The sequence below is a fragment of the Rhinolophus sinicus genome, linkage group LG09, assembly GCF_036562045.2.
Source record: "Rhinolophus sinicus isolate RSC01 linkage group LG09, ASM3656204v1, whole genome shotgun sequence".
NCBI classification, from domain to species: Eukaryota; Metazoa; Chordata; class Mammalia; order Chiroptera; family Rhinolophidae; genus Rhinolophus; species Rhinolophus sinicus.
This window is the reverse complement of record NC_133758.1, coordinates 33,362,952-33,388,393: the sequence shown is the minus strand read 5'-3', so window position 1 is coordinate 33,388,393 and position 25,442 is coordinate 33,362,952. Positions and strand designations below refer to the sequence as shown.

Sequence of the window (25,442 nt, the reverse complement as noted above, 5' to 3'; positions counted from 1 at the left end):
TATGATTCTTCTATCATCTCTTCCAATGTCTCACATAATTTTGTCTCTAGAGTAGACAAAAGTATTTTATGAGAAAATGAATTTATCAATTCATTTGCCATCCATAGTCCCCAAATTGCTAATTTATTTGAGGAATGCTTCTCTTTGTTGATCAAGGAATACAAAGAGGAAGAAAAATCCTTTTGACAAAAGCGGTAAAGAGATGAGAGAGCACTAATGTGCAAAGTTGGGTGTTAAAGGTTGGTTAACAATCTGTGTTAAGACCGCTATCTAGATCAGCTCTAGGTTTTACATCTTTTAGATGGATATTTGTAAAGCAAGGATTTGCTTTTACTTTTCCACTGCCTTTTATTTGTGGTCTTTTTGTTAAGCGGTTCGAACCGTTTCCTTGGCATGGTAGATTTCGTGTTTGAGGTTGAACTTCCGCAGCGTGGGCAAAATGAAGCAGGGTGGGTCCGCCACCTTACCACAGCTGTAAAAGCTTCCTTTAGCACAAGATCTTATCAGAGTGTCTAATGAAACATTGAGTAGGGTATGTGTTATTTAGCAACAGATGCCTCATGGTTAGGATCTCTGAATGTATATGTGGAGGAACAAGGGCTCTTTATTCGGCCTTGATAAAAATGGACTGTAAGAGCTGTCTTTTATGTGTGTCCTTAATGGGGCCATTAAGTATACTATGTATTGTGAATTCATGTGATACTACTAGATATATTATAAAACCATGGTATTTATATCTTTCCCTCAGGCACAGGGTTTCTTTTTACTTACTATGGACATTTCTAAAATCCATCCACTTATTATTCTCTTTGTTTTCCTTTCTTTCTGCCTCTTTGTTTTGCTTTTTCTCCTTCCTCCCTTTTTCTGTCTTTTTCCTCTCCCCTTTTTCTTTCCCACTTCCTTCTTTCCGTCACTGATTTAGGTAATAGCATCCCCAAAAAGTAAATTTAAGTTAATACACGCCTTTCTACTTTAAAAAAAAAAAAAATGCTTTCTAGAGGAACAAAATTCAAGAACTCATCCTTTGGCTTTCAAAGTATTAGAGAAGTTTAAAAGTAGTATTATTGTTAATAATGCCTTAACTTTGTTGTACTGTTGTCATGAATGCATCCCTTTAAAATCAACTGACCCCACACTATGACCTTGTTTGAAATAATGAAAGTAATAAAGCTGGATCACATAAGACTTCATTAAGCCCCTTTACAACAGTGAGTTTATTTTGAATTTGCTTTTATATAGGTTTGCCTCAGCGAAATGAGGGCACATATAAGAACTTGTCAGAAGTACATAGATAAGTATGGACCACTGCAAGAACTTGGGGAGACAGCAACAAGGTTTGTTTCAATACAGTATAGTTTAGTGCTGAATGTGATGTGTCTATGAAGAGTTTAATGGGCTGGAAAGTTTAACATTTCTTTGTGTGAAAATATGCATGGAATTATGCTTAGGCTCTTAACCATAATACCTGTTATTGGTAATCATTTGTTAATAGCAATGATAATAAACGAATTTTGCTCTCTCTACTTTAAAACCTTTGCATGAGGGAACCATCTGAACACGGAGAAATTAGGGAAATGTCCTCAGACAAGTTTGTATTAAGGAAGATCCAAAAATAGAATGCAGAACCATTCATTTCTGCTAGGTTCTGTTTTCCGACTAATAGTTTCCTGAAGTAGATCAGGATTAAGAGGCTATTCATCTTTATTTTTCCATCACCACTGCTCAGTTCCCCAACTCATTCCCTCTGATGTTGCTGGTTTCTCCTTAGAAGGTAGGGAGCAATACCTTGGTATATATTCTAACCAGGAAGTACAGGCCTGAAGCAGGCATCCTGAATTCTATACCTTTTTGATAGGTAATTTTATATGGGACTGGAGGAAGGATGAAGCTGGCTAGTAGGTGTAATTGAGGATATTGATCATTAACTATTTTTTTTCTTTAAAAAGAAAAGAAAAGAAATCTGAGTCATTATTATCCTGATGGCCAGAATAATTGCAAAGTTTGTAGTCTCTCTGTACTAAAGAAATACGGAAATGATTTGTATTCTTCTGTGTAGGCTGATAGCTTTGAAACCATTAAATCTGCTTATAAACTCAGTTATCCAATACTGGTATTCAGTAGGAGTATGAATTCTTTCTCTCTCGAAGGAAAATGTTAGTTCTGCTTACTTTAAGAAAATACATTAAAATTATTGCTTAAATTTCTTAACCCAGAAGTCTAAATGATCACCCATTCCCTTTGTTTTACTAGAGATTGCTTTACAAATGTGTGTGATTTTTAGGATTAGATTTATACCATGGCATTATAAATTTTAAATGAGTATTTTAACTCTAAGCAGAGTATGGATTCTGTTAGATTGGCCACAAGGACCAGGAGGAAGGAAGGATAGCAAGTGGGTTGAGAAAGTGTGTGGGTTTGATTGCAAGGTTGGTAGGCTTCATGAGAAATTTAAAATACGTGAAAGCTAATTTAAATCCTAATTTCTTCTGCTAGTTAAAATTAAATAATAAAGAATTAAAATAACAGAAAATGAGAAGGGTTGGTGATTAATCAATCTTGTAGGATAGATTAATATTTGCATTTAAGATAGGCATCTTGCTTTATAGAAGAACTTACTACATGATTCAAATTTTTAAATTTCTTATGCAGGGAGCTTGTCTAGAGTACAAGTCTTGGGGAACAGAAAGTTATACCTATAATATTATAGAACGTGAGCAAAAAATTCCAAGCCTCCCAGTTGTCCCTAAGAATTTAAGGCACCGCTATTCAATAGAAATAGAATGCAGAAGACATATGTAATTTTAAATTTTCTAGTATTCATACTAAAAGAGTAAATCAAAAGAAACAAGCAAAATCAATTTTTGATGTATTTTATTTAACTGAATAGAGCCAAAATATTATCATTTGACCATGTAATCGATATAAAAATTATTGAGATCGTTTACATTTTTTATAGTAAGCCTTTTTTGAAATTCAGTGTGTATTTTACACTTCGGCATCTGTCAGCTTGGACTAGCTGTATTTCAAGTACCCAACAGACACATAACAGCTAATGGTTACCATATTGGACAGCACAGATATAAAGGACAAATTCTTTTAAGTGTAAGGATTTAACAGGGTAGTTGTAGGTCATTTTTCATTCTTCAGTGGATGCTAATTATGGGAGTTGACACTCGTAGCTGTATATGCTAGTAGATTTGGAGACCAAACAACATGCAAATCAAAATTAGGAATGGGAGGATATAAAAGTGACAGGAAAAGTAACCCAGGGACAGCTGGGTGGACTGATCCTCAGTTTCTCAGCTAACATGTACTCAGATTGCACTTCTCTTCCAAAGACAATAAAGTGCTTCAAGTGTACTATAATTGTTTCTCTACCCCTGTCCCCATGAGGATACGCATTTACATATCTCGTGAGAAAAAATTTAGGTACCAAGACCATGATCAAGATAGGAAAAATCAAATCAAATCAGAAAAAATGAGGACTGGAAACTAGATCAACCTACATTCTATTTTTTACCTCTAGGTAAATGACTACTCTCTAATTGCCAACAATTTGGATAATATTTGTATTCTATGCATTTCTAGGTGTCTCTGTCCATTTTGTCAGAGGGAACTGGATGAAGACAGCTTGCTGGATCATTGTATTACTCATCACAGATCAGAAAGGAGACTTGTGGTAAGGATTTTTGTTACTGTACTGGGGGTGCCAAAAAATACATATACAAGTGGACACTTTGGTCAACGTTGATCAAGCAGTAGTTCACTGTAATCAGAAGTGTCTGGATGATGATGGTAGCCACCACTTTGAGCACCTCTTGTAATTGTAGAAGTCAAACGTGACTTGTATTCATCTTTTGTTATAGATATATATTGAATACTACAATTTTAATGTGTTTTTTCCTTTCTTAAAAATGTGTATACATATTTTTGGCACCCTGTGTATATTTCTGCAAAGTCTAAATTCAATAAACATTAGAAAATCCATCTGATAGCTTCTATTTATAGATATAAAGGATAATTTATGTCAAGGTTATGATAATTCTGACATTAACAAAATGTGAAAGTATTGAATTGAAACGGATAAGAATTACTAATGTGCAATCACTCATTCATTTATGAAATTAGACAACATTATCTCTTACAGATAATCATGGTTATAATCAACTAAGAAGACCCAAAATGCACAGTTAAGATTTACCTTTGTAAACTAACTGTGATCACGTCCTAAGTTAAAAACATTTTTTAATAATGCAAATAAAGTTGTTATGAAAATACACTAGAAATTAAAAGTAGAAAGTCATTCATTTTCATTAATCAATATATTATTTTATTTCTTAGTCTGGATATTTATCCATATACCTGTACATTAAATATATATATTACTCATCATTTCTTAGATGCATAGTGAATGCTGCTCTTTTTCTTTTCAACCTGACATTTTAGTTCTACTTTGCGATATGGCTTTTATGATTTTTATGTCTGTATAGTTGTGAGCTAAACCAGGGTGATGGCTACATCATCATTTACTTAGCCATTTTACTATTTTTGAGCACTTGAATTAATTGCTAGTTTTTACAATTTGAATTTATATTCTTGTACATTTAAACTTCTTCTTTTACTGGATTTTTTTCCTAGGAGGAAATTTCTTACATTGATATTTCTGGGACCAAGAGGGCAAACTTTTTAATAATTCTTGAAATACACTTACAAAATACATTCCAAAAAGTTTGAGTCAATTTATGTTTTCAGCAATTTATGAATAAAACACTTTCATATTAACCTGTCTAAGATTGTATATACTTATTTAAAAATTACCCAGGCTTAACAGATAAAAAATTATATCTTGAAGATTATTTTGAATTTTAGTTTAGTTATAAGAGTATATTACATACGTATACATATGTTTGTATATGTGCATGTGTATGTGTGTGTGTACACACACACACAAATGTGTGTATATGTGTTGGTTTTATATATATGAGTTTTGGTGTTTTTTTTAATTTGGATTTTAGGTGTTGTTTTATTTTCCCCCATAAAATCATTTTTGGAAAATGGATGAGATTGAAATATATTAGATAGATAGATACAGAGATAGATAGATAGATGATAGATAGATAGATACCGTGTTTCCCCGAAAATAAGAGCTAGCCAGACAATCAACTCTAATGTGTCTTTTGGAGCAAAAATTAATGTAAGACCTGGTCTTATTTTACTATAATATAAGACTGGGTATGATATGATATGATATGATATGATATAATATAATATAATACCAGGTCTTATGTTAATTTTTGCTCCAAAAGACGCATTAGAGCTGTCCAGCTAGGTCTTATTTTCGGGGTAACAGGGTAGATAGATAGATTGGTACAAATTGTCCTCACAACAGTACTGAGATAGTTGTGATTATTATCCTCATTTTACAAATGATAAACTGAGGCTCAGAAAGGTTAAGGAAGTTTTATAAGGTCACACAGCTGGTAAGCCACAATTTGAACATCGTAGTCTAGCTCCAGGGTCTGCATGGTGAACCCCTGTGCTCCACTAGCAAGTTCACGAGTAAAGCCACACAATGCAATCAAAGGTGTTTATTATTGATCCTAATGGCTTATGGTTTGATTCTTGAAATGGCTAGCTAGGAACTTGATACATGGTGGGCGTGCGGGGTGATTGTTATGGCCTTTTCCTGCTCTAGTTGCTCTGTGGGAGGAACTAGGCTAAGGGGATGTTTTATGATAGGTCCCTGGGGAGCTAGAGGAAGTTAGAAAAAAGCGTTGGGATGGCATAATAATGGCTACCATTTACTGAGGTCTAAGTGTGTCTTTGTCTCCTCCTAGCAATTGCTATGAAGAAGGTATTATTGATAGAGCCTGAGCGCTGACCAGAGTGCCCAGGGTGCTGCTCTGGCTGGAGGAACACCAGACACTCTGGACCATAGGCTGCTGCTGCGTCATAGCAGCAATCTACAGCAGACCACATACTGGTACAGCCATTGGTACTATGTACCTGCTCCAGCAGAAATCCAGTCCATGTGCTTGCTGCTCAGTTTGGCCATCAGATTGAAGGGAGTCCATGGAGGCTAGGTCTTCTGTGATTAGGTCATTGAAGAAAGCCATCCTAAGGAGAGAAATAAAGCAGGAATGGCGGGATCAGATTGCCCATGGACTTTAGTAGTTAAAAGCCTAGGCTTTGGAGGAGAAAAGCTTTGGTGCAAATCCCATTAACCTCCCTGCCTCTGTTTCATTTGTAAAATAGGGATCGCAGGGTAGCAGTAAATGAATCAGGCACATGAAGGAAGCACTGTCACATGGTGTTCACCCCATAAATAAAAGAGGGCAGTGATGATAATGGTGGGTTAGTACCACTTTTGCAACTATATGTAAAATCAAGGCTAGAGGAGATTTCTCAGAGGAAGCTATGTATTCTCACAGTCGGGGAACCCAAGTTGGGAGGGGTAGGGGGGCTCAAGTGATAAAATTTTATAAGACCGGGGTGTTCTCACAACCTTGAGGCAGGAGCAGATTATTCAGAAGATCCAGGGTCCTATAATACACTCAGGCCGTCTAGAAATGGCCACTGGAACAGAAGACCTTTAGGTTTCCTCTTAGTGTTTCACTCTTGAGTACAAGTTCAAGACACATGTCACTCTGAAGGATCTAAAGCCACTAGAAGTCAGATGTACGCTGTGGTTATGAAAAGGCTGGAGGTGGATACTGTAGCATGGCAGAGGTTCATGTGCTTAGGGATCCCCAATGGGGTCAAGTAGGGGAAACACCCAGGTAGAAGTGCTGGGTTAAGTCTGGTAGAAGGAGGGGAAAGTCCGAGGCTGATTCTGGGTTGGTGTGGAAGTTAGCAAGGAAATGTTGCTTTAAACAACTTGATTGCTGGTTTTGCCTACAGATAAGTTCAGTGATGACCTCTGACTTACCTGGTATAAGAAGTTTCATGGCAGTTAGAAACTTGGGGAAATGATTCTGCCTTCCAGAAATAATTAGATAATTCAGAGATCAAAACAATAATCTTCTCTTTCTGAGTTGCTCAAACCTGGGTGGTAGGTTAAGAACATCGGGGATTTTGACTTTTTTCATATGCACCATAAAAGCCAAGAGCTCCTTTTTGTCATACAGTAATTTTACTCTATGTTTAATTTTTTTTGGAAAATTATGTCTGTGGAATATAATAACTCAAAGGAGGCAAATGACACAAACAGCATGCTTCAGATTGATTTATGAGACCACTTGAGAGAAATTTGGTATTTTATCTTGTAAAGGAAAAACATTTTAGCAAGAACTGTACTTTCTGGCTATTCTGTCTGCCCAATGTGCCCTTTCTTTCACTGGTTGACTCTTATTTATCTTTTCGAGCTCGGCTTAAATCTCACTTCCTCGGGAAGCCCTCTTCGACACCCCAATTAATTTCAGCTCTTGCTTTTCTCTCGTCTTTGCTTCTTGTTCACCACAGTTTGTAATTGTGTATTCATTTCATGTCTGTCTCTCCCTCTAAATTGTTAGACTCACAAAGTCACTGAACTTCATTCACTCCTTTGTTCAACGCTCCATGTCCAGTTCTTGGCAGAGAACCTAGCACAGAATAGGATGTAGTGATATGAAAAACACAGGATATTAAAAAAAAAAAACACACCATAATTCCATCCACTCAGGTTCAAAAGTTCTAGTAGTTCTTTATTTTCCGAAGCCTTGCTCCAAAGATGCATTTCTGAAGGGAATAGATGGGACTTCTATTGTTTGGAACATAAATTGTGGTGTCTCCAGCCTGAGCCACTCGTCTCCACAACAGTTTATTTCCATGGCCATTTAGAATATCTGCAACTTAACTGGGCAGTGAGGGTGTATGTGCATAAACGTTTTGGAAGGGAGAAAGATCTTCATTAGATTTGCTTTCAAACTCTTACTATATTAGGTATGCATTCTGGTACTTTGATTCTGGCTACATATTTGCCTGTAATTATTTTCAGTGCATATCTCTTTTCTTTTGGTATTGGATTCAATAATCTTTAATTTCTTCCCCCAAATGCCATTTGCCATCACAAAGAAAATGTCCTATAATCAGCTGAGTTGCTGTAGAGGTTCATCTAAACCACAGATAGAGCTGAATGTCCCTTGTCATAAAAATTCCAAAGGATTAGATCTTTTGCATCTTGAAATATTTGTATTATAACATAACTTCACTGTCTTCCAACTCTTTTATACTTGTACTCTTAGACTCCATCTTCGGAATTCAGGTCTTGACAGAATATGCTCTTCATTAAAGGTCATTGCTATTAGTGACATAGACAGTATTTGGCGACTGAAACCACTCGACTGTAAAATACAATGTTGCATGGCATCTGTGCTTTTAGAACCTAAAAGGGGGTACTAGAAGAAAATAAAATTCTCCCATCCAATTTTTCTATTCTTCATTAAGTCAGTCATGCACGGACTTTAGAAACAGAATTCAACTTTTACAGTATAAAATATACCTCATTCACCATGAGGGGTGGAAATCAAGGTTTGGTGAACTGGAAGGTAGACTATCCCCATTAGTTGTGTTCTTTCAGCTATATTACCCTTATTCTTAATGGGATAAGGGAAGGGTGCCTTTTGAGGAACCCAGTAAGGATCAGTTCAGAAAGACTGGGATGGGGACAGAAGGGCTTAGCTCCATGGAGCAGCATCAAATCCATTCTGTACCTTTGTTATTTGGGGTGATGGGTTTGGGGAATCATGTCCTGATGCACCTCCATTAGACGCTCACATCCAGGACACTAATGATCAAAGGTCATATGTTCCTATGCTGATTTGTGAACATTTTATGGATTCTCAGAAGCCCTTACATTGGCAATTCTCAACCTTTTCTCTGTCCCAGCACACCCAAAGGGTATGATGCTAAACTGAGTCATTCTTACTTTCCTGTTAGTTAACAGTGATTCCTGAGGGTGGCTGAGAATCCCCCTGGGGAGAGAAGGTGGTTGTATCTGAATTGAAGAAAGGAGAGGTATATAGTTGAAAGGGGGCTCTCATTTGATTCTGTATATCAACTTAGTACCCCTAGTTCTTCCTCTGTCCCTAACTAGCCCAATTACTCTGTTACATGAGCAGATGTGAGTAGAAGAATTTTTCTTTCTTTGTAGAATTCCCTGCCTTTTCCCGCATTGACTCCGCTGCCTGTTATGCTCCTCCCTGGACGTGACTGGCTCATTCTTCAAGTCTCATTTCAGTTACCAGCAACTCAGCTGAATCCTTTCCTGATTTCCTAGGCAAAACTAATGATTCCCTTTTCAGGTCTTGAACAGTCGTCTGTTCATAGCTTGAATATAGAACTTGCTGTGCTGTATAGAAAGTATCTGCTTCAGTGATAATAATAGTAGCCATTTATTATTTGTGCCAAGCTGATATAATGACTGAGCTTCATTATGTTAAATGACATGGTATTTTAAATCTACCAACAACCCTACAGAACAGAGATAATTCTCATTTTTAGAGGTTAAGATTCATTCCTTGCCAAGTTTAAGTCTGTGAGAGGCTGGGATGAAATTGGAAACTATTTTCTGGGTACGGGGAATGCAAGGATGAACAGGATGCATGTAGTTTCTTCACTCAGGGAACCCCAGCTCCTCAAGGACAGGGATCAAATAGTAGTAAGTATATGGCATTTATTAAATGCCTAATATGTACCTGGCACATTAAGGACATTATCTCTAGACATAACTACTCTACCAGGTAGAGGGTGGTATCTCCATTTCACAGCAGAGGGGACTTAAGTGCTGACAGCTAGTAAAAGCTGGTGCTAGGATTTGAACCCCGGGTGCTCTGACTTCAAAGGCCATACAACACAACCCTGTCATATTGGATTCCATATCCCACGAGCCTAGCACGTAGTAGAGGCACAATAATAAGTGTTGACTGAACACATTTCTATAATTAGTGTTCCTTCTCCCATGCCACAAAAAATTATTGTTGCTTTTCTGATAAAATATTCCTTGGTCTCAGCTCTGGTCTCATTCCTGCACAGGAGTCCCAGGGTAGATTAAGTGCTATCTTGGAATAGCCAATATTGATGTTTAACTAAGATAGCTAAAGCATTAGAAAGTCATTATTGATTATAAAGCAATACTAATTTAAATTAAAATAGTAATTTTATTAAAAATAGGAAAAAGAATGGAGCAGAGTACAATTCAGAAATAGACCTTATTTACAGAAATTGAGCATATTGAAACTGGGACCCCCATAAAATATAAGAAAGAAAAGAATTACATAAAGACCTCATTTAAATTTAAATTTTAAAGCATCATCCAAGCTGATAAATTAAGACACTGTTATAATATGAAAAGAACATTGGATTGTCTATTAGCAGCCTAGATTCCAGTTCTCATAGTGGTGTACATTTAAGCTAATTTTTTCCTCCCTGAAATTGGGTTCATCAACAAAATAAGGATAATAATTCCTTGGGTTGTTGTGAGGATCAAATGAAAATACCACCTAATTTAATACCTACCACATACTTAGCACTCAGTCATGATTCTGCGTCTCATATTTTTAAAAATGAGTACAGGAAAAAATTGAATTAAAAAAACCCTAGCTTAAAAATGCAATAAAGTAGTATATGTTAAGAGAATTGTTTATAGTAACCATTAGGGAAGTGCAAATTAAAACCATGATGAGATACTACTATACACCTATCCAAATAACTAAAATAAAAAAATATTGACAGTACCAAGTGCTGACAAGAATGAGGAAAAACTGGATGATTCACACATTGTGGTGGGAATGTAAAATTGTATAGCCACTCTGGAAAACAGTTTGGCAGTTTTTTACAAAGTTAACCATAAAACTCACCATATGACCAGCAATCACACTCCTGGAAATTTGTCCTAGAGAAATGAAAACATGTTTATGCAAATATCTGTACACGGATGTTCACTGCAGTTTTATTTGTAGCAGCCAAAAACTGTAAACAACAAATTGTCCTTCAGAAAGTAAATGGATAAACTGTGGTACATCCACACCGTGGAATACTGCTAGCAGTAAAAAGGAAGGAACTATTATTGATGCATGCAACGACTTGGATGAATCTCAAGGTTATTATGCTCATTGAAAAATGCCACTCTCAAAAGATTAAATACTGTATAGTTCTATTTATAGAACATCCTCTAAATGGTGAAATTTATAGAGGCGGAGAACAGATCAGTGGATGCCAGCGTTAGGGAGAAAGAGGAAGTAAAGGGATAGTATAAGACAGTTCCTTTGTAATGAAAGAATAGCTCTGTATCTTGATTCTGTTCATGGTTATATGAATTTATACATGTGATGAAATTTCATTGAACTATACACACACCCAAAAAATGAATTCATGCAAAAATTGGTGAAACCTAAGTAAGATCTGTAGCCCAGTTAATTGCCAATTTCCTGGTTTTGATACTATACAGTTATGTAAGATGTTACATAAAAGCTGAGTGATGGGACATGGGACCTCTCTGCATTATTTTTGCAATTTCTTGTGTTTATAAATATTTCAAAATGAAAGTTTTTTTAAAGACCCGTCAATGGCTATTGAATTAGGAACATATGTGTAAATATTAATAACTGATGCTGGTGTGCTATGATCTATATTGCTGGTGGCAATACAAAACTTTAGAGCAATAGATATTATGAACCATAAATGTTCATAAACTTTGACCTACTAATCTTCATTTCTGGTTATTTATCCTAAGAAAATAACCCCCCCCAAAGATAAACACTACAGATAATATCATTTATAATAAAAATATTCACATACAAAAAAACTTAAGTATTTCAAGAGCTAGGCAACTAAGTAAATTACAGTATATCTACTAACTGTAATATTGTTTAAATAATCAATTGATAAAGAGGAAACAAACAGCTATACTGTTAATATACAAGAAATGTGTATGAAGAACAAATGCAATTTTATTTGTTTAATTTTGCTTGCTTTAATGTGTGCAATTTTAAAACATCATACTGAGGTATGGTCAATAGATTCATAAAATTAAAATTCACTTTGTTGATGGTTATTTAATTTTTTAATTCTGACACTAATAATTATTTTAAATTCTTTCTTGAACTCTTGGTCTTGTTTATTTCTAGTTCTGTCCACTTTGCCGTTTAATACCTAATGAGAATCCAAACAGTTTCAGTGGCAGTTTAATAAGACATTTGCAAGTCAGTCACACTCTGTTTTATGACGATTTCATAGTAAGTATATTTTTTTACTTTTACATTGACTTTGTGCTATCTGTGTTAAGCTTACCTTTTTAATCCAAATGAATAAAATTATAGAGGAAAAATATGTATATAGTAAAATAATGTATATTGCCATTAAGAAATCATAAAAATAGTGTTTTATAAATTTGACTGTTCATATTATTTGACTATTAATAATATTTTTGCCTTAGACAAAATTATTTTCTTCGTGACCTATATAATTATCCGTTGTATAAGGAGCCAGATTTCACTTTCCAATTATTTTAGTTTCTACTCTACTCCCTCCCTACGCATACTTATAATTTTTATGAACTTGAAGATTTATATAGCTGAAGGGAAATCATATCAGTAATAAAATGACTCAGAGAATTTGCTCTGCGTCCAGTTGCTTTTATAGTACATTGAATGGCTGTTAACAGATACATTAAGTACAGATAGTCGGTATCAGTGTAGTAAGACACACAGGCATTACTTTTAATTTAAATTTTATAAAACACAAAACTCTTATTGAACTTTTAAACCTAAAAGAATTATGGAAATATTTTCCACTCATTCAGAAGTAGACAGAATAGTATACTGAATCCCCATATACCCATCACCCCCCCATCAATAACTACCAACATATGGATAACAAGCAAAAAGTTAATGTAGCTTTTATTGTGCTTTGGTCTGTGTGTTGCCAGGTGAGGGTAATGTGTTGTCCTCTGAGTCCCTTTCAACCTATTATGGGGGGAAATCACTCAGAGCCATGTTCTGAAATAGAATATTTTGTTGTTACTTTTATCTAAATACATGAAATGTTAAAGGCTAAATTTCAACTTGGATATAATTTCATGTGATTTTTCTTTTTTTTAATGCTATTTCAAGATAGACTTGAATAATTGTTAAAAATTGTCACTTGAAAAATGTCTCCTTGCTTTGTGATCTGCCCACTATGATTATCCAGATTCAGCACAAAGAGCTTGGGTCCTGATCTGCATTTAAATAACTAACAGCTCTGTCACAACTGTGTGACCTTCGGCAAGATATTTAACCTCTGAGCCTCTGTTCATTTGTTAACTGAAGATAGTAAAAGTACCTACTCCCAAAAGTTTTTGAGAGGATTAAATGAGATCATGCATGTAAAATAATTTTTACTCTTTGGGCCTGCATGTTAGGCAAGTTGGAGATGGGGAGAGAATAAATGGGAATATAAGGACCACTTGAAGAATTGAACAAGCTACACCACAGAAGCTTCATAGTCTCTGCTCCATCTCTCAAGTATCTTTTCTGTCCCCTAAAATACACAAGGCCTCAACAGAACCTGGTTCTGGTCTATGTGTTCTCATTTCTCATAGCACATAGGACTTCCTCTTTATTTTAGCTCCATAAAATGGCCTAAAAGCCAGGTTGATTCTGTACTTGTTCTGGTTATTCATGTCTAGTCCATTTTCTCAAGATATTTCAAAGTATGAATCCAGGATTGATTGGGATGAAGCCATTTTGATGAGAATACTTTCCTTCCACTGAAAACCATATTCTTGGATATGGAAGTGAGGTTGAAGCAATGTTCTTTGTTTTGATTTTATTGTTTCCTAAACTACCAAGTACTATGCTAGGTACTTTATGCATATTATCTCATTTATTCCTTGCAGCAACTTCTGTGAATGGAGTACTGTATGATTATCCTCACTTAGGTGTGAAATATCTGAAGCTCAGGGGTTAACAAATTACCTAAGAAACAGCCACTAATGAGTCCCAAATCCTGCGCTCTTCTATTCCATATGGTTCTTTTCCGGATTTTAGTTGCCTTATGCTTTTATGTTTCAGAATGGACTTCCAACAAAGCTTTTACTTTTTCGTTGTTGTTGTTTTAGTTTACTGAGGAAGTGAAGATGGGTTGCAGAAAATAGGGCTCTTAGTAGTTTTTGTTTTGTGTACAGAATGTGCCGACTGTAAAGTTTTGAATGCCATTTTGACCGTACAAAGGCAAGGAGAAAGAGATTTGTTTTCAACAGTTTTTTCAGAAGTACATATTTAGTATTGCTGGGATTGGTGAAACCTATGGGAATGTCTTAACTTTACTCCATATTACATGTTTATGTGGAACATAGCTCTTTGACCAGTATTTGTAGTGTTGACTAAAAACTACTAGGTAAATCAGATAAAAATTTTAAATTCCAGATCTCAAGACTATTTTACTATGACAATAACTAGTTACTTGACAGGCAGTAAAATGAAATAGAAAATGCACTGGACCCAAAGCAAAAGTCCTAGGTTCTCTGACATTTTTGTATGATAGGCTTGAATAATTGTTAAAGATTGTCACTGGGACAGATCACTAACTTTAGGGCTTTAGTTTCCTGCAAAATGAGGCATTTCAATGATCCTCCTCCTTCAGTGTCTGAAAATTGTCTCTGATTATATGTTTCTAATTATTTTTTCTTTATTGTAGGATTTTAATATAATTGAGGAAGCTCTTATCCGAAGGGTCTTAGACCGCTCACTTCTGGAATATGTGAATCACTCGAACACCACATAATGTTATTAAAAGGAAAGGAGAGGCCTAGACCATACAATTGCACCATTTGTTAATATGCTGCTTGAACAGTTGGACGGAAATTGTCAACGTTTGATGGGCAAAAATGTACAACACAGTTACACATTTGTCCATGTGTCTGTTGTCATATTGCATTTTAAAACTGCTTTCATTTTGGTGGTTTAAATCTGTTTTACGTTGTTGAGATTCTTAGACATTTAAAAATTAGTCTCCATCAGCCATTAATATAGGAAAGAGGACATAAGGCTGGGTATGTGGGTGAAAGATCTTGATTTGCAAATCGGATGACACTGTGTGTAATGCTACATGTTAATAACTACCATCCTGGTTGGGCAAAATAACTAACCTTTGTTCTATGTAAAAAGATGGAAAGTAAAACAATTGTGGACATTCAAGGAAATATTAAATGTTTCAATGCTCATGCTCTAATCTCTAATAGAATAACATGAATAACTTTGTATGGGAGTAGGAAAGGAAAATTTTGGAAGTAAACAAAGTCCATTTAATCAAACTATATAACATAATACTGTAACAAAATACATTTTGTTGGGAATATATACGTCTTTTACTTTTTATAACTGTACACATAAAATTTTAATATTATATTTTTCAAATATTTGTAGCTTATTTAGAAATATTTCTGTAATATAGGTAATTTCTTAAGAACCATCAGTTGATATTTACATTAGAAGTATTCACGTCCATAATTTTTAGTGGAAAACTGTTAAGGGCTTTGGTGTTATTTTTATTTTTTCCTTTAGAAAAATTATAAAATAAAACAAATACTGAAAACCAAACAGAAAATGTATAGCTCATTACATTATTATAGGGAAACGCTCTTTTAGAACTCTGCCAGCCACCCTGGATGTCCTCTGTGTGTCCTGTCACAGTTCACAAATCCTCTTCCCTAACCCCACAAAAGTAACCACTACATTGATTTCAACAGTAATCACTTGCTTGCATTTCTTTATTATTTTATTACCCAAGTGTGTATCTCTATACCCTATTTTTAATCTTATCCATTTAAAATTGTTTTTATTATATACATCTTTTACATGACTTTTTAATCGACATCTTCCCCATTTTTTCTTTTCCTTAAAATTTACCTATTGAAGAAATGGTCTTGTGACTTAGAGTTTCCCCATGATCTGTATTTTACTGATTGCAGACTCATGGTGCAATTCAGTATGTTCCTCTGTCCTCTGGATATTGATACATGGGTCCAGAGGTTTGAGCAGACTCAGGTATAGTCTTTTGGCAAGACTATAGGTCATGGTGTGTTCTTTCATCAGAGGGTACATAATATCTGGTTCTCTCTTTTTGTGAGGTCAGCTGAAATTGGTGCTAAGTGCCTAGATCCACTGGTTTATTGTGGGTTGGAGAATATTCTGTCATTTCTTTTTCATTTATTACTTGAAACGTTTTTATAAAGAGATGTTTCCCCACATCTATGATTTGGTTAGTGGTAATGTTCATATAGGAAAGGGAAAACAAATATTTGAATTTTTCCCTTTATTTACCAATTTTCAAGATAATGAACTTGTTTCTTATCATCTTCCAGTGATCACTTTTAGTATCATGAACTCATGGATTCAAACATATTTGATAGGCTTTCATCCATTTTAAACATTATCAAAACTCAAATTGCCCCGTCTTTGTTCATTGGGTATCTCATCAGTCATTTCTGAGTCCTTTTAATAGCTTCCTTGCTGTCTCATATGACAAAATATTCCAGGTTCAATGTGTATGTTTCCTGCCCCAAACTTGGAATGAGCCATTTCTCTAAGAAGCCTGATTACTTTTAGTGAGAAATGGAATTTCAAAACCATAATCATGGTTGTTATGCCCATTGCTACTAGATTTGTCATTGTTCCTAGGAGAGAGCTAGGTTATATCTTTGTTTTGTTTTAAGATAAAAGTTTATGAGTTTATTTTGATGCTTTTAAATCAAATTGAGTGTTCCAGGGTTTTTACCTAATCCCTTTCTATTTCAGCTGCATGTCCATTTTTCTATCCTAAGAATCCTGGTTTTCAAAGACACAAGGCAACTGGAATATCCCACAATTATTTTCTCTGAAACATGCAACAGTTTCAGAATAACAATACTAATACTACCAGTATGATAATATTTTATCATACAAACATTTTTTAATTTGCTCTCCCCATTCTTCCACTGTTTTTTAAAGTCGTACTATATCAACATTTTCAGAACATATTGAAACAACATTTTCATGCACATATGGTATGGTGTAACAACATACTCTACTCCTTCCCTTTGTCCCCCATTTAGTCTTAGTTCTTCAAGTAACTATATTCAATGCTTGCCACCAGCTCTTATTTGATAATTTTTTTTTTCATATCTGGTTCTTAAATGATGAATCCAAGACATAGAGTAATGTTTCCATCTGGAAAGCAAGCAAAGAAGCTATGAAGACTAGTTAAAATGTTATTTGGCTGCAATTAGCTCTTTCATTGTAATTATAAACTTCTTTGTTCCTTAGACATAAATGTAGTCGTAATCATGGCGCCCATCATTTTCTATAATAAACTATCCATTATTTCTTAAAAGTCTTGCTTACTATTCTGCCATCCACTACAAGGTAATTAGAAAAACACAAAGTTGATGAAGGTTAGTGGACTTTATTTCCTCCTTTTTAGATATTGATTTCAAGCTTGGTTTCACAGCTGTGAACAAGTAACAACAGATTTTTAGTTTCACAACCTCTTTTCTTCAAATTTGGATGGATCATCCAATGGAGCAAAACCTGTTGGACAACAAGCATAAAAGGAGAGGGACTTTTCAGTGGTAATCATCAGACTGAAAATTTAGTCCCTGAAAAGTAAAATATATTTCTGACCATTAGTATTGATTATCCAGGAAATAAATCTTCATTAATTCAGAGCAGTACAAAAGGCATCGTTAAATCTGTAAAACTTGGGAAAAAATTCAAAATTCCAAAAGCTGTATTTTTAGTAAAGCTTTAAGTCACGTACCACTATTAACCTCAATGCCGCAATTCTGCATCCTGTCCCTGGATTCCTCTTATGATCATTTTGCCACCTACAGGACAAATTAGGTGCTGGCCACCTGAATTATTTTGCCTTTTGAATTGAGTTCTAAAATGGTCAAGTGTAAATATTCATTGTTTTACTGTGCCTTCAACCTTTTATTTAAAAGGAACTTATAATTCATTGCTTTTAAAAAAATGAAAACCAATATTTGAAGCTGTTGACTACTAACAAAAAGAAGTTTCACTTTCTTTATAGCATCTCCAGGTGCAACTTGTTCAAGGCCTTATAAGGGGAATCTGATTCACATGTTATTTTTCAAAGTCTAAATTCTTCTAACCCTACAAACACCTACAGAGATTTTCTTTTCATGTGTTTTTTCACCCAAGTTTCTAAAACAGGTTGAAAAATTGGATTGTGAATGTTATAGTAAAGATAATTCCAGGTCAGATCTCCTAAGACACCCTGGCTCCAATGCTGTTGCTTCATTACTTTTACTGGGTGCTTACTCCAGTGATGGAAGGTTAATCATATAATTTGTACCTTTAAGTATTAAAGTTATTTTTAAAACGTCATTAAGAAATTCATTCCTTTATTATTCAACTGCAAAAAAAATCTGTATAATGATCAGAATTTAAAATGTACAGTTCTTTTATTTTCTGTAAATATGTACTGTGAGAAATAAAGAATGGCAGGACCATTGCTTTCATTAAAATATCTATTGTGTCTATTCTTAAATATTGATCTTGATAATTTTTTACACAGACCTAATATGCTTTTTAAATTGTCATCATTCAAAAATATCACAAAAATATACCTTCATTTAGGCCAGTAGTTCTCAAATAGGCGCAATTTTAGCTCTCAGGGGACATTAGGCCATGTCTAGAGACATTTTTGGTTATGCTAACTTGGGTGTGCTATTAGCTAGATGTGTGTAGAGGCCAAGGGTGCGGCTCAACATTCTACAACGTACAGGACAGCCACTCACAACAAAGCATTACCCTGCCCCACGTGTCAGTAGGGCTGAGGTTTAGAAACCCTGAGTTAAGTTAAGGGAACCCTGAGCACCACGGAGTTATTACTGGTTTTGCTTCCAAGGGGCTTCATTGAAATTTAAAAGGTAAAATGTAGATGAACTGATTAACTCTATATACTCTACTCTCTGCTAAATACATACTGTTTTGGGTGGCTGCGGTTGTTATGTGTACCCCAGTTCAGAAGATGCTCAAACATGAAAGCTTTTTAGATTTTTCATAAGAGGTACAGGCCAGAACACAGGCGTTATTGACGTGACTTCTGATGACTCTGTTAGCTGAGTACATCCTGAAAGAGGGAACTCACGATGAGTTGGGAAGACTTAACCTTTGTCATCTAGGTTCTTTACGTAAATGAGACAAAATATTACAGAAGGACACCTATGTCTGAGATCCTTGAGAGTAAGGAATATTTGTTTGTATCTTATAACTGGAAAATCAGTCATCCTGCAGCTTTCAGAGAAGACCATGCAAGGATCTTGATTAAGGCTAATCACTGCCTCAAAGCAGCCAAACGTCCGCATTTCTGTGAACCACACAAAAAGATTGGTCAAGATAGATTAGGTCATGCTGCGATTATAAACAACCCCCAAATCCCAGCACTCAATTAAGGTCTACTGTGGATCCTGGCTGTTCTCCAGGCAGCTTATTCTCCAGCCTCAGAATGACAGATTACTGTGATCTCAGGGCATTTGTGTATCACCATGTGCTTCCCCTCACCATAACAGGCTGGAGAAGTGGTTGCACGCGTAACACAGGCCCTATCGCTAAATACCATCATATTGGGGATTGGGGTTTCAACAGTAAGTTTGGAGGCACACAAACATTCAGTCCATAGCAACATGTTTGTTGAATGAAAAAAATGAATGGCTGCCAAGCGGATCAGAACACTCACATTAGCTCCTCTACATATTCTTTTCTCACTTGCAGACTCTCTGGGAAGCCAAATTGTAATAAAGAGAGCAGCACTCTGTCTGAACTTACTAATTATTGTTTCCCCAGACCTTAGCACAGTGCTATGCACCTATAGGCACTCAATAAATACCCGATGTATAAATTAGTGAACAAATTATAGTTTGAGAAGTATACCCAACGTGTTCTTAATAAGGTCTTCAAGCATGGTGAATCTCTTCACTTTAGAGATACACCTGTCAAGTGAACCAAACTACTAGACAACCTCTCCCCTAGACAGAGTTCTAAAGTAGTGATTCAGTCCAGTGGCATAACTCTTCTAGGAGAAGCAGTGATAGTTTGTCTTCATTCAGTAATATCAGAGGTATGGACATTCTGAAGGACAACTGTACATTATATATTACAGTTGCTGAGTTTAATTTGCTCCAGATTATACAGTGTAGTAATTTGCTACAGTTAAGTAGCCAGATAAAGTTAGCTAATCCAGATAATCAGATAAAATGAAGAAAATGCTTAGTTCTAATATCCACTATATTTTGATATACCTCTAACTGTATTTCACTTTGTCCCTTTGACATATTTGTAAAAATGTATGCAAAGGTCAAAGACTTACATGTAAACCCATACTATCTTTTGACAGTATTTCAAGGGTGTGTTCTACAAAAATTTTAGCCTTGAGGCATGCTGATTTTAAAATTACCTTAAAGAGAGAAACAATAATTTTCTAATTAAAAAATCTGTATAAACTAGTCAAACTCTTAGAAACAGAAAATAGAATGGTGGTTGCCAGGGGCCAGAGGGAGGGGGATAAAGGAGTTGTTCAATAGACAGAGTTTCAGTTCTGCAAGATGACAAAGTTTGAGACATGTTGCATAACAAGGTTCATAGTTCATAACACTGCTGTACTCTTAAAAATGGTTAAAATGGTGAACTTTATATGTTTTTTACTAGAATAAACAAACAAAATAAGTATGTGGGTAAACCAAATGCCATGGTGTATATATATTTCTATGCCACCTGGTTTGGGAAATTATAATTGACGGTGAAGTTTAGGAAAGAAGTATTATCTCACTGGCAAACCCTTTAGGTTTCAAAAATAAAGTATTTAAATATAGAAACTGAACAACTCGCCTCCCTGGTGCTATTTTTTCTGCCCACTGGTCTCTCTCTGACTTCCGATGACGTTTAAAGCATAGAGCTTTGTTCGCTTCTTTTTTCCCTGTATGCAGTGGTGAGCTTTGTTTGCTTCTTTTTTCCCTGTATGCAGTGGTTGTACAGTCTCTTAGATATTTATTAATTTGAGTCACCAATCTGGATTAGTATTACTTAAAGGATTTTTGAAAAAACTCTTAGGAAGAGAAAGCAGTTCTTGTTGGTAAGGCTATTGTTTTTTCACACTGAATATCTGGTGCACAAATAATTTACCATTTGGGAATCACCAGGAGGGAAGAGTTTTCCAGAGGCTAAAGTCAACCCAAGCGAAGCAGAGCCAAGAGAAAGTGAGAAACTAAATCCTGGTGATATTTTTTGAGCCTCTGGTTTCAAATATTTATTATCTTAGCTTTACCACTGGAATGATATGAGCTGAAAAATTCTATTTATTGCTTACGCTATTAACTTGCATTTCTATCACTTGCAACCAAAAGAAATTTGATTAATGTGGATTCCATGCAGTATCTCTGTATCCTAGGTCAAGTTGGGGTTCTGTAATTTAAGAGTCCTAACTGATACAAAAATCAGTACCAGAAGTGAGATAATTATTTTAGATCGTCAGAGAAATTGGAGAACTAGCTGATCCGTGGCAGGTTGGGCTTGGAACAGTAAAGATTCCTGCATTGTGGGGTGAGAACTTAAGATTTGTACGCAGATGTAAAACAATTGCCTAAGCTATTTTCTTTAGTCCTTTGGCCTCAAGGTATATAGCCATGGAGGCTTTAGAGGACTTAGCAAAATGTCAACAATGAGTCTGCATCGGTATGCTAATTTTCTTTTTTTTTTTTACAAGAGGAATACTGTCTTTTATTACTCAACTAGTAAGACCCCATTCTCTTTTTCTCTGCCATCTTTTAATTAGACATATTATGTTATTTGAGTCAGATAATGGAGAACAGTGGGAATTCTCATCCCCACTGGGTATAATTGCTACCTGTCTTCTAGATAGTCATAAAGATGAGCTGGAACTGGAAGGAAACAGGATCAGGCAGTGTGGGGGCGGGGGAGGCTATGGGAGGAGCTAGGGTTATGGAAGTTCACAGGAGACCCCTATAGGAAGAGCTCTATGGTTCCAACTTCCTTTATAATGAAACTCTGGTTTGCTTTTGATCTCAAGTAAATGTATGCCAATTTTTAACCTATCCACTCTCAGCTCCAAATTTACTTTTTTTTTCTTCTTTTTTTGCCTGCTGTGTGAAAATGATTGTGGGCCCTTTCAATATTTTTCCTTTGCCGGCTGGTACAATAGTAAATTTTAGGCACTAGATAGTAAATAGAGGGCACTAGAGAGAAATTGCAACAGGAAAATGGTTTTGTTTCCCAGTTCTGGTGTGCTTGCTTCCTGTAGCTCCCTGTGCCAGCCCAGCTTCTGCCTGGGACTGTGGTCATCAGCCCTCTGCAGACAGAAGCTTCCTTCAGCATCCCTCTGGATGGCATTGTAGCAGAATACCTCCCATGAGATACTTCTTTGTGAACAAATAGCTTTCCCTGCCATGCTAGAGGACAGATTTCCAGCAAGTTCCACAGCCTGGCACCACAATGACTTCTCTGCCATCAGTGAGCCACGCTGGGACTTCTCTAGCAAGGTCTGGATCTCAGCCCTAGTGGTGGCGGTAGTAGTCCTTCTTTGGATACTCTTATCTCAATGCTATATCCCTTTTGTTTGTTTTTTTAAAATATGAACCATTTCATGAATTTGCGTTTCATCCTTGCACAGGGACCAACCTACTCTTCTCTATATTGTTCCAATTTTAGTATAGCAAGTGAGCACTCAACCCTATATTTTTTAAAGTTCTCCACTTCTTATGCCAATCCCCTATTAGAGTTAAAAATTCTTGATATTAAATGTTCTCAGTAAAATTACTGTGTCTATTCACATTTCTCTTTCCTGATTGGACCCAGACTGATACATCAGATTATGTTGATTTTTCCTCAGTACCAACAAGAAATTTGCATGCTTCCCATCTAGATTTTACTGGGTCTGGATAGAGAAAAATAAGAGCTGGGAACTGAGAATGCTGAGGTCCAAATCAAGGAAGTAATCATTTGCTGGACTGAAGTGTGGAAGTCTAGTTCTCTGATTCAGTTCTCTTTCTGTGTATAAAACTGAAATGCTGACTGAGAGAGTGTGAGATCCTGGCAACCAGAATGGGAAGGAATTAACAGAGGATTTAGAGTACCCTGGCTCCCTGAGTCACCCCACAGTACCTCACACTGTCTCCCTTCCTGACAAACGGGATGACACTGCTATTGCAATGTACACTGAACTGGAATTCATTCTGGGGATGGATGATATTCTAGAAGACAAAGAAAAGCTCTCTGCCAACCCAGCCGGCTTCCTTCATTCATACTGTCCCAAGACAAAGTTTGTCAAACAGAGTAAGTTGGGTACGTGTTGCTCCGAGTTCCTGCTGACAAACAGAAAATCTATGAGTGTAGCCCAGCCTTGGCTTTTCAATTTAACAGCCCTGCTGACCTGACCAAGTTTTTGGTGTTTACTTTTAGCAAGTTCCTCTAAAATGAAACTGATAGGTGACTAAGATTTTATTAGAATTGTAGCACCAGCAAAAACCTAGACTGTATAACAGGCCTGTGATTCATTAAAATCCATGGGGCAGAATGTCTTCATTCCTTATTAAGCCTCAGACCATTTTTGCACCCCAATACCTTTAACAAAAACTGAACTGCAAATGACAGTTTACAATTCTCTCTCCCCAAACAGGCCTGGCTACTCTGACGTACTTTTACGTGTTCCCCTGGCAATAGAAATGATCCCAACAGGCAATATCAGAAAGCCAGATTACTTGACAATAGAATTTTCACCACTGCCAAGTCAACCAAATGATGCCCATGAGACTCAGTAGTTCTCTTCTTTGCTTCATTAACTATGTCCAGCAGCAGATGGTACTTGTCCTATGGTTTCTTCTCCTTTCTCCACGTTCTAAATGGAAGTTTTCATTGTATAATAGTTGCATTTGCTCTGGACTGTGGTACATAAGAGGTGGTCGATATGAATCACATTTATGATTTAGTCTAAGGCTGCAGGATCATGAGATGTTAAAAGTGGACCAGATTAAGACTCAACTAAAGGAAGAACTAAGAAATACTGAATTGGAAAAATAGTAGCCTCATGACATTATTTCTAGAAGCATAGCTGGAAGGGAATTTTGATTGTCTCCTTTTGAGGAACTAGTAAGTGCATATGTATTGAAGGAGCTATGGCTGGAATAATTGAATTTAATGTATAGAAAGAAGGGTGTATATGTGCTGGAGGGTTCTGCTATTTCCCTAAAAATTAGGCTTTGTTTGCTTTTTGAAATTGGCGTCAGGCTTTTGCCTCCACTGTTATACTGGAGTAAATTTTATTACAGTTGCATTTATCCTGGCTATGAGCCCAGGACAATGCCCAGAGGATGTCAATAAATGTGTGAAGGAAAGAATAAAAGGAAAAAGAAAAAATGAGGAGGGAGAAAGGGAGAAAGAAGGAGAGAGAAAGAAAGGAGGGGCACGGGCAAGGGTGAGAGATCTTTTATTTTCAAATTTATATCTTTCTCTCAGAGATTAAAAACAACAACAACAACATCAAAGAAAAGTTGGAATGTGAGTTGATTTGTTGAAATCTAGTCTGTTTCTGGTCCAGTCTATGGCTCTGCCTCTTAGGACAGCGTAGTAGCTCATTCAGCGAAATATTAACTGCATTCAGAATGTCGGTTTCATTGTTGGTTTGCCCTCTCTCTGCTGATTGGCTTTCTCTGCTAGGGCAAGGAAGAAGGCGGCTGTCCCACAGCTTGTGCAGCTTGTGTTAACATACCTTCCAAACTGAGGCACTTAACAGAGACTGACTAGAATATAGGGATTTGAATTCCACATTCTTGGGAGAGAGTATGACTGGCACACGTTGGGACTATACACACCTCTATACTAATCAATTGTAACATAGAGGCTGGATGCCACAGAATAAATAGGGCCACAGGGACTACTAATAGGAATGTTATTAAAAATGATAGCTCTACAATAGTACATAAATATACTGCTGATATGAAATTAAATGCTATGTAAATAGCATGAAAATGCATATTCATAATGACATTTATGAAGGAGTTGAAATTTTACTGTCCCAAACTAGGGTAGACTAAAAAGGATAAATTATTTTATTTTCTACACGTAATTTAATCTCACTTTTGGGTTTCCATTTGTGCTAATTTGCAAAGTTGTGAAGAAAGAATTTAAGCCCGCAATGGAAAGTAACTCAGTTTCTGCTCTTCAGAAGAACCACTTTTGCGGTGTTTCTCCTTTGCCTTCTCCTCTCTTTCTAAAGTGTTAATTCAGTTAGGAAAATGGGTTAGGGTCAAGTCAGGAAAGTAGAACTCTTAATAAGTAGTTCAAAAGAGGATGTTGGAATTGCTGAAAGACCAAGTGTGACAGTGAGGCAAATACAGAAGCCACAGAGAAAAGGCCAGGACTGCCCAGCAGGAACTGGGACCACAGAGGGAAAGGCAGTCTCCCAGAAGCTGA

At 36.0% G+C, this 25,442-nt stretch overlaps 1 protein-coding gene and 1 non-coding gene across 2 annotated transcripts in view; one reads left to right on the top strand and one right to left on the bottom strand.

The window, feature by feature from the left end:
- Positions 1-18,486, top strand: part of RNF125 (ring finger protein 125) — a 33,034-nt gene extending 14,548 nt beyond the window's left edge. The window contains exons 3-6 of the mRNA XM_019714082.2: positions 1,240-1,334; positions 3,589-3,679; positions 12,105-12,212; positions 14,656-18,486. Coding sequence (XP_019569641.2) covers positions 1,240-1,334; positions 3,589-3,679; positions 12,105-12,212; positions 14,656-14,742 — 381 coding nt within the window. The 3' untranslated portion in view covers positions 14,743-18,486. The remainder of the gene's footprint in view (positions 1-1,239; positions 1,335-3,588; positions 3,680-12,104; positions 12,213-14,655) is intronic.
- Positions 18,487-22,599: 4,113 nt separating this feature from the next.
- Positions 22,600-22,701, bottom strand: LOC141567061 (U6 spliceosomal RNA). The gene has a single exon (XR_012489457.1). It is a non-coding gene; the product is annotated as a U6 spliceosomal RNA (small nuclear RNA).
- Between the last annotated feature and the right edge of the window lie 2,741 nt (positions 22,702-25,442).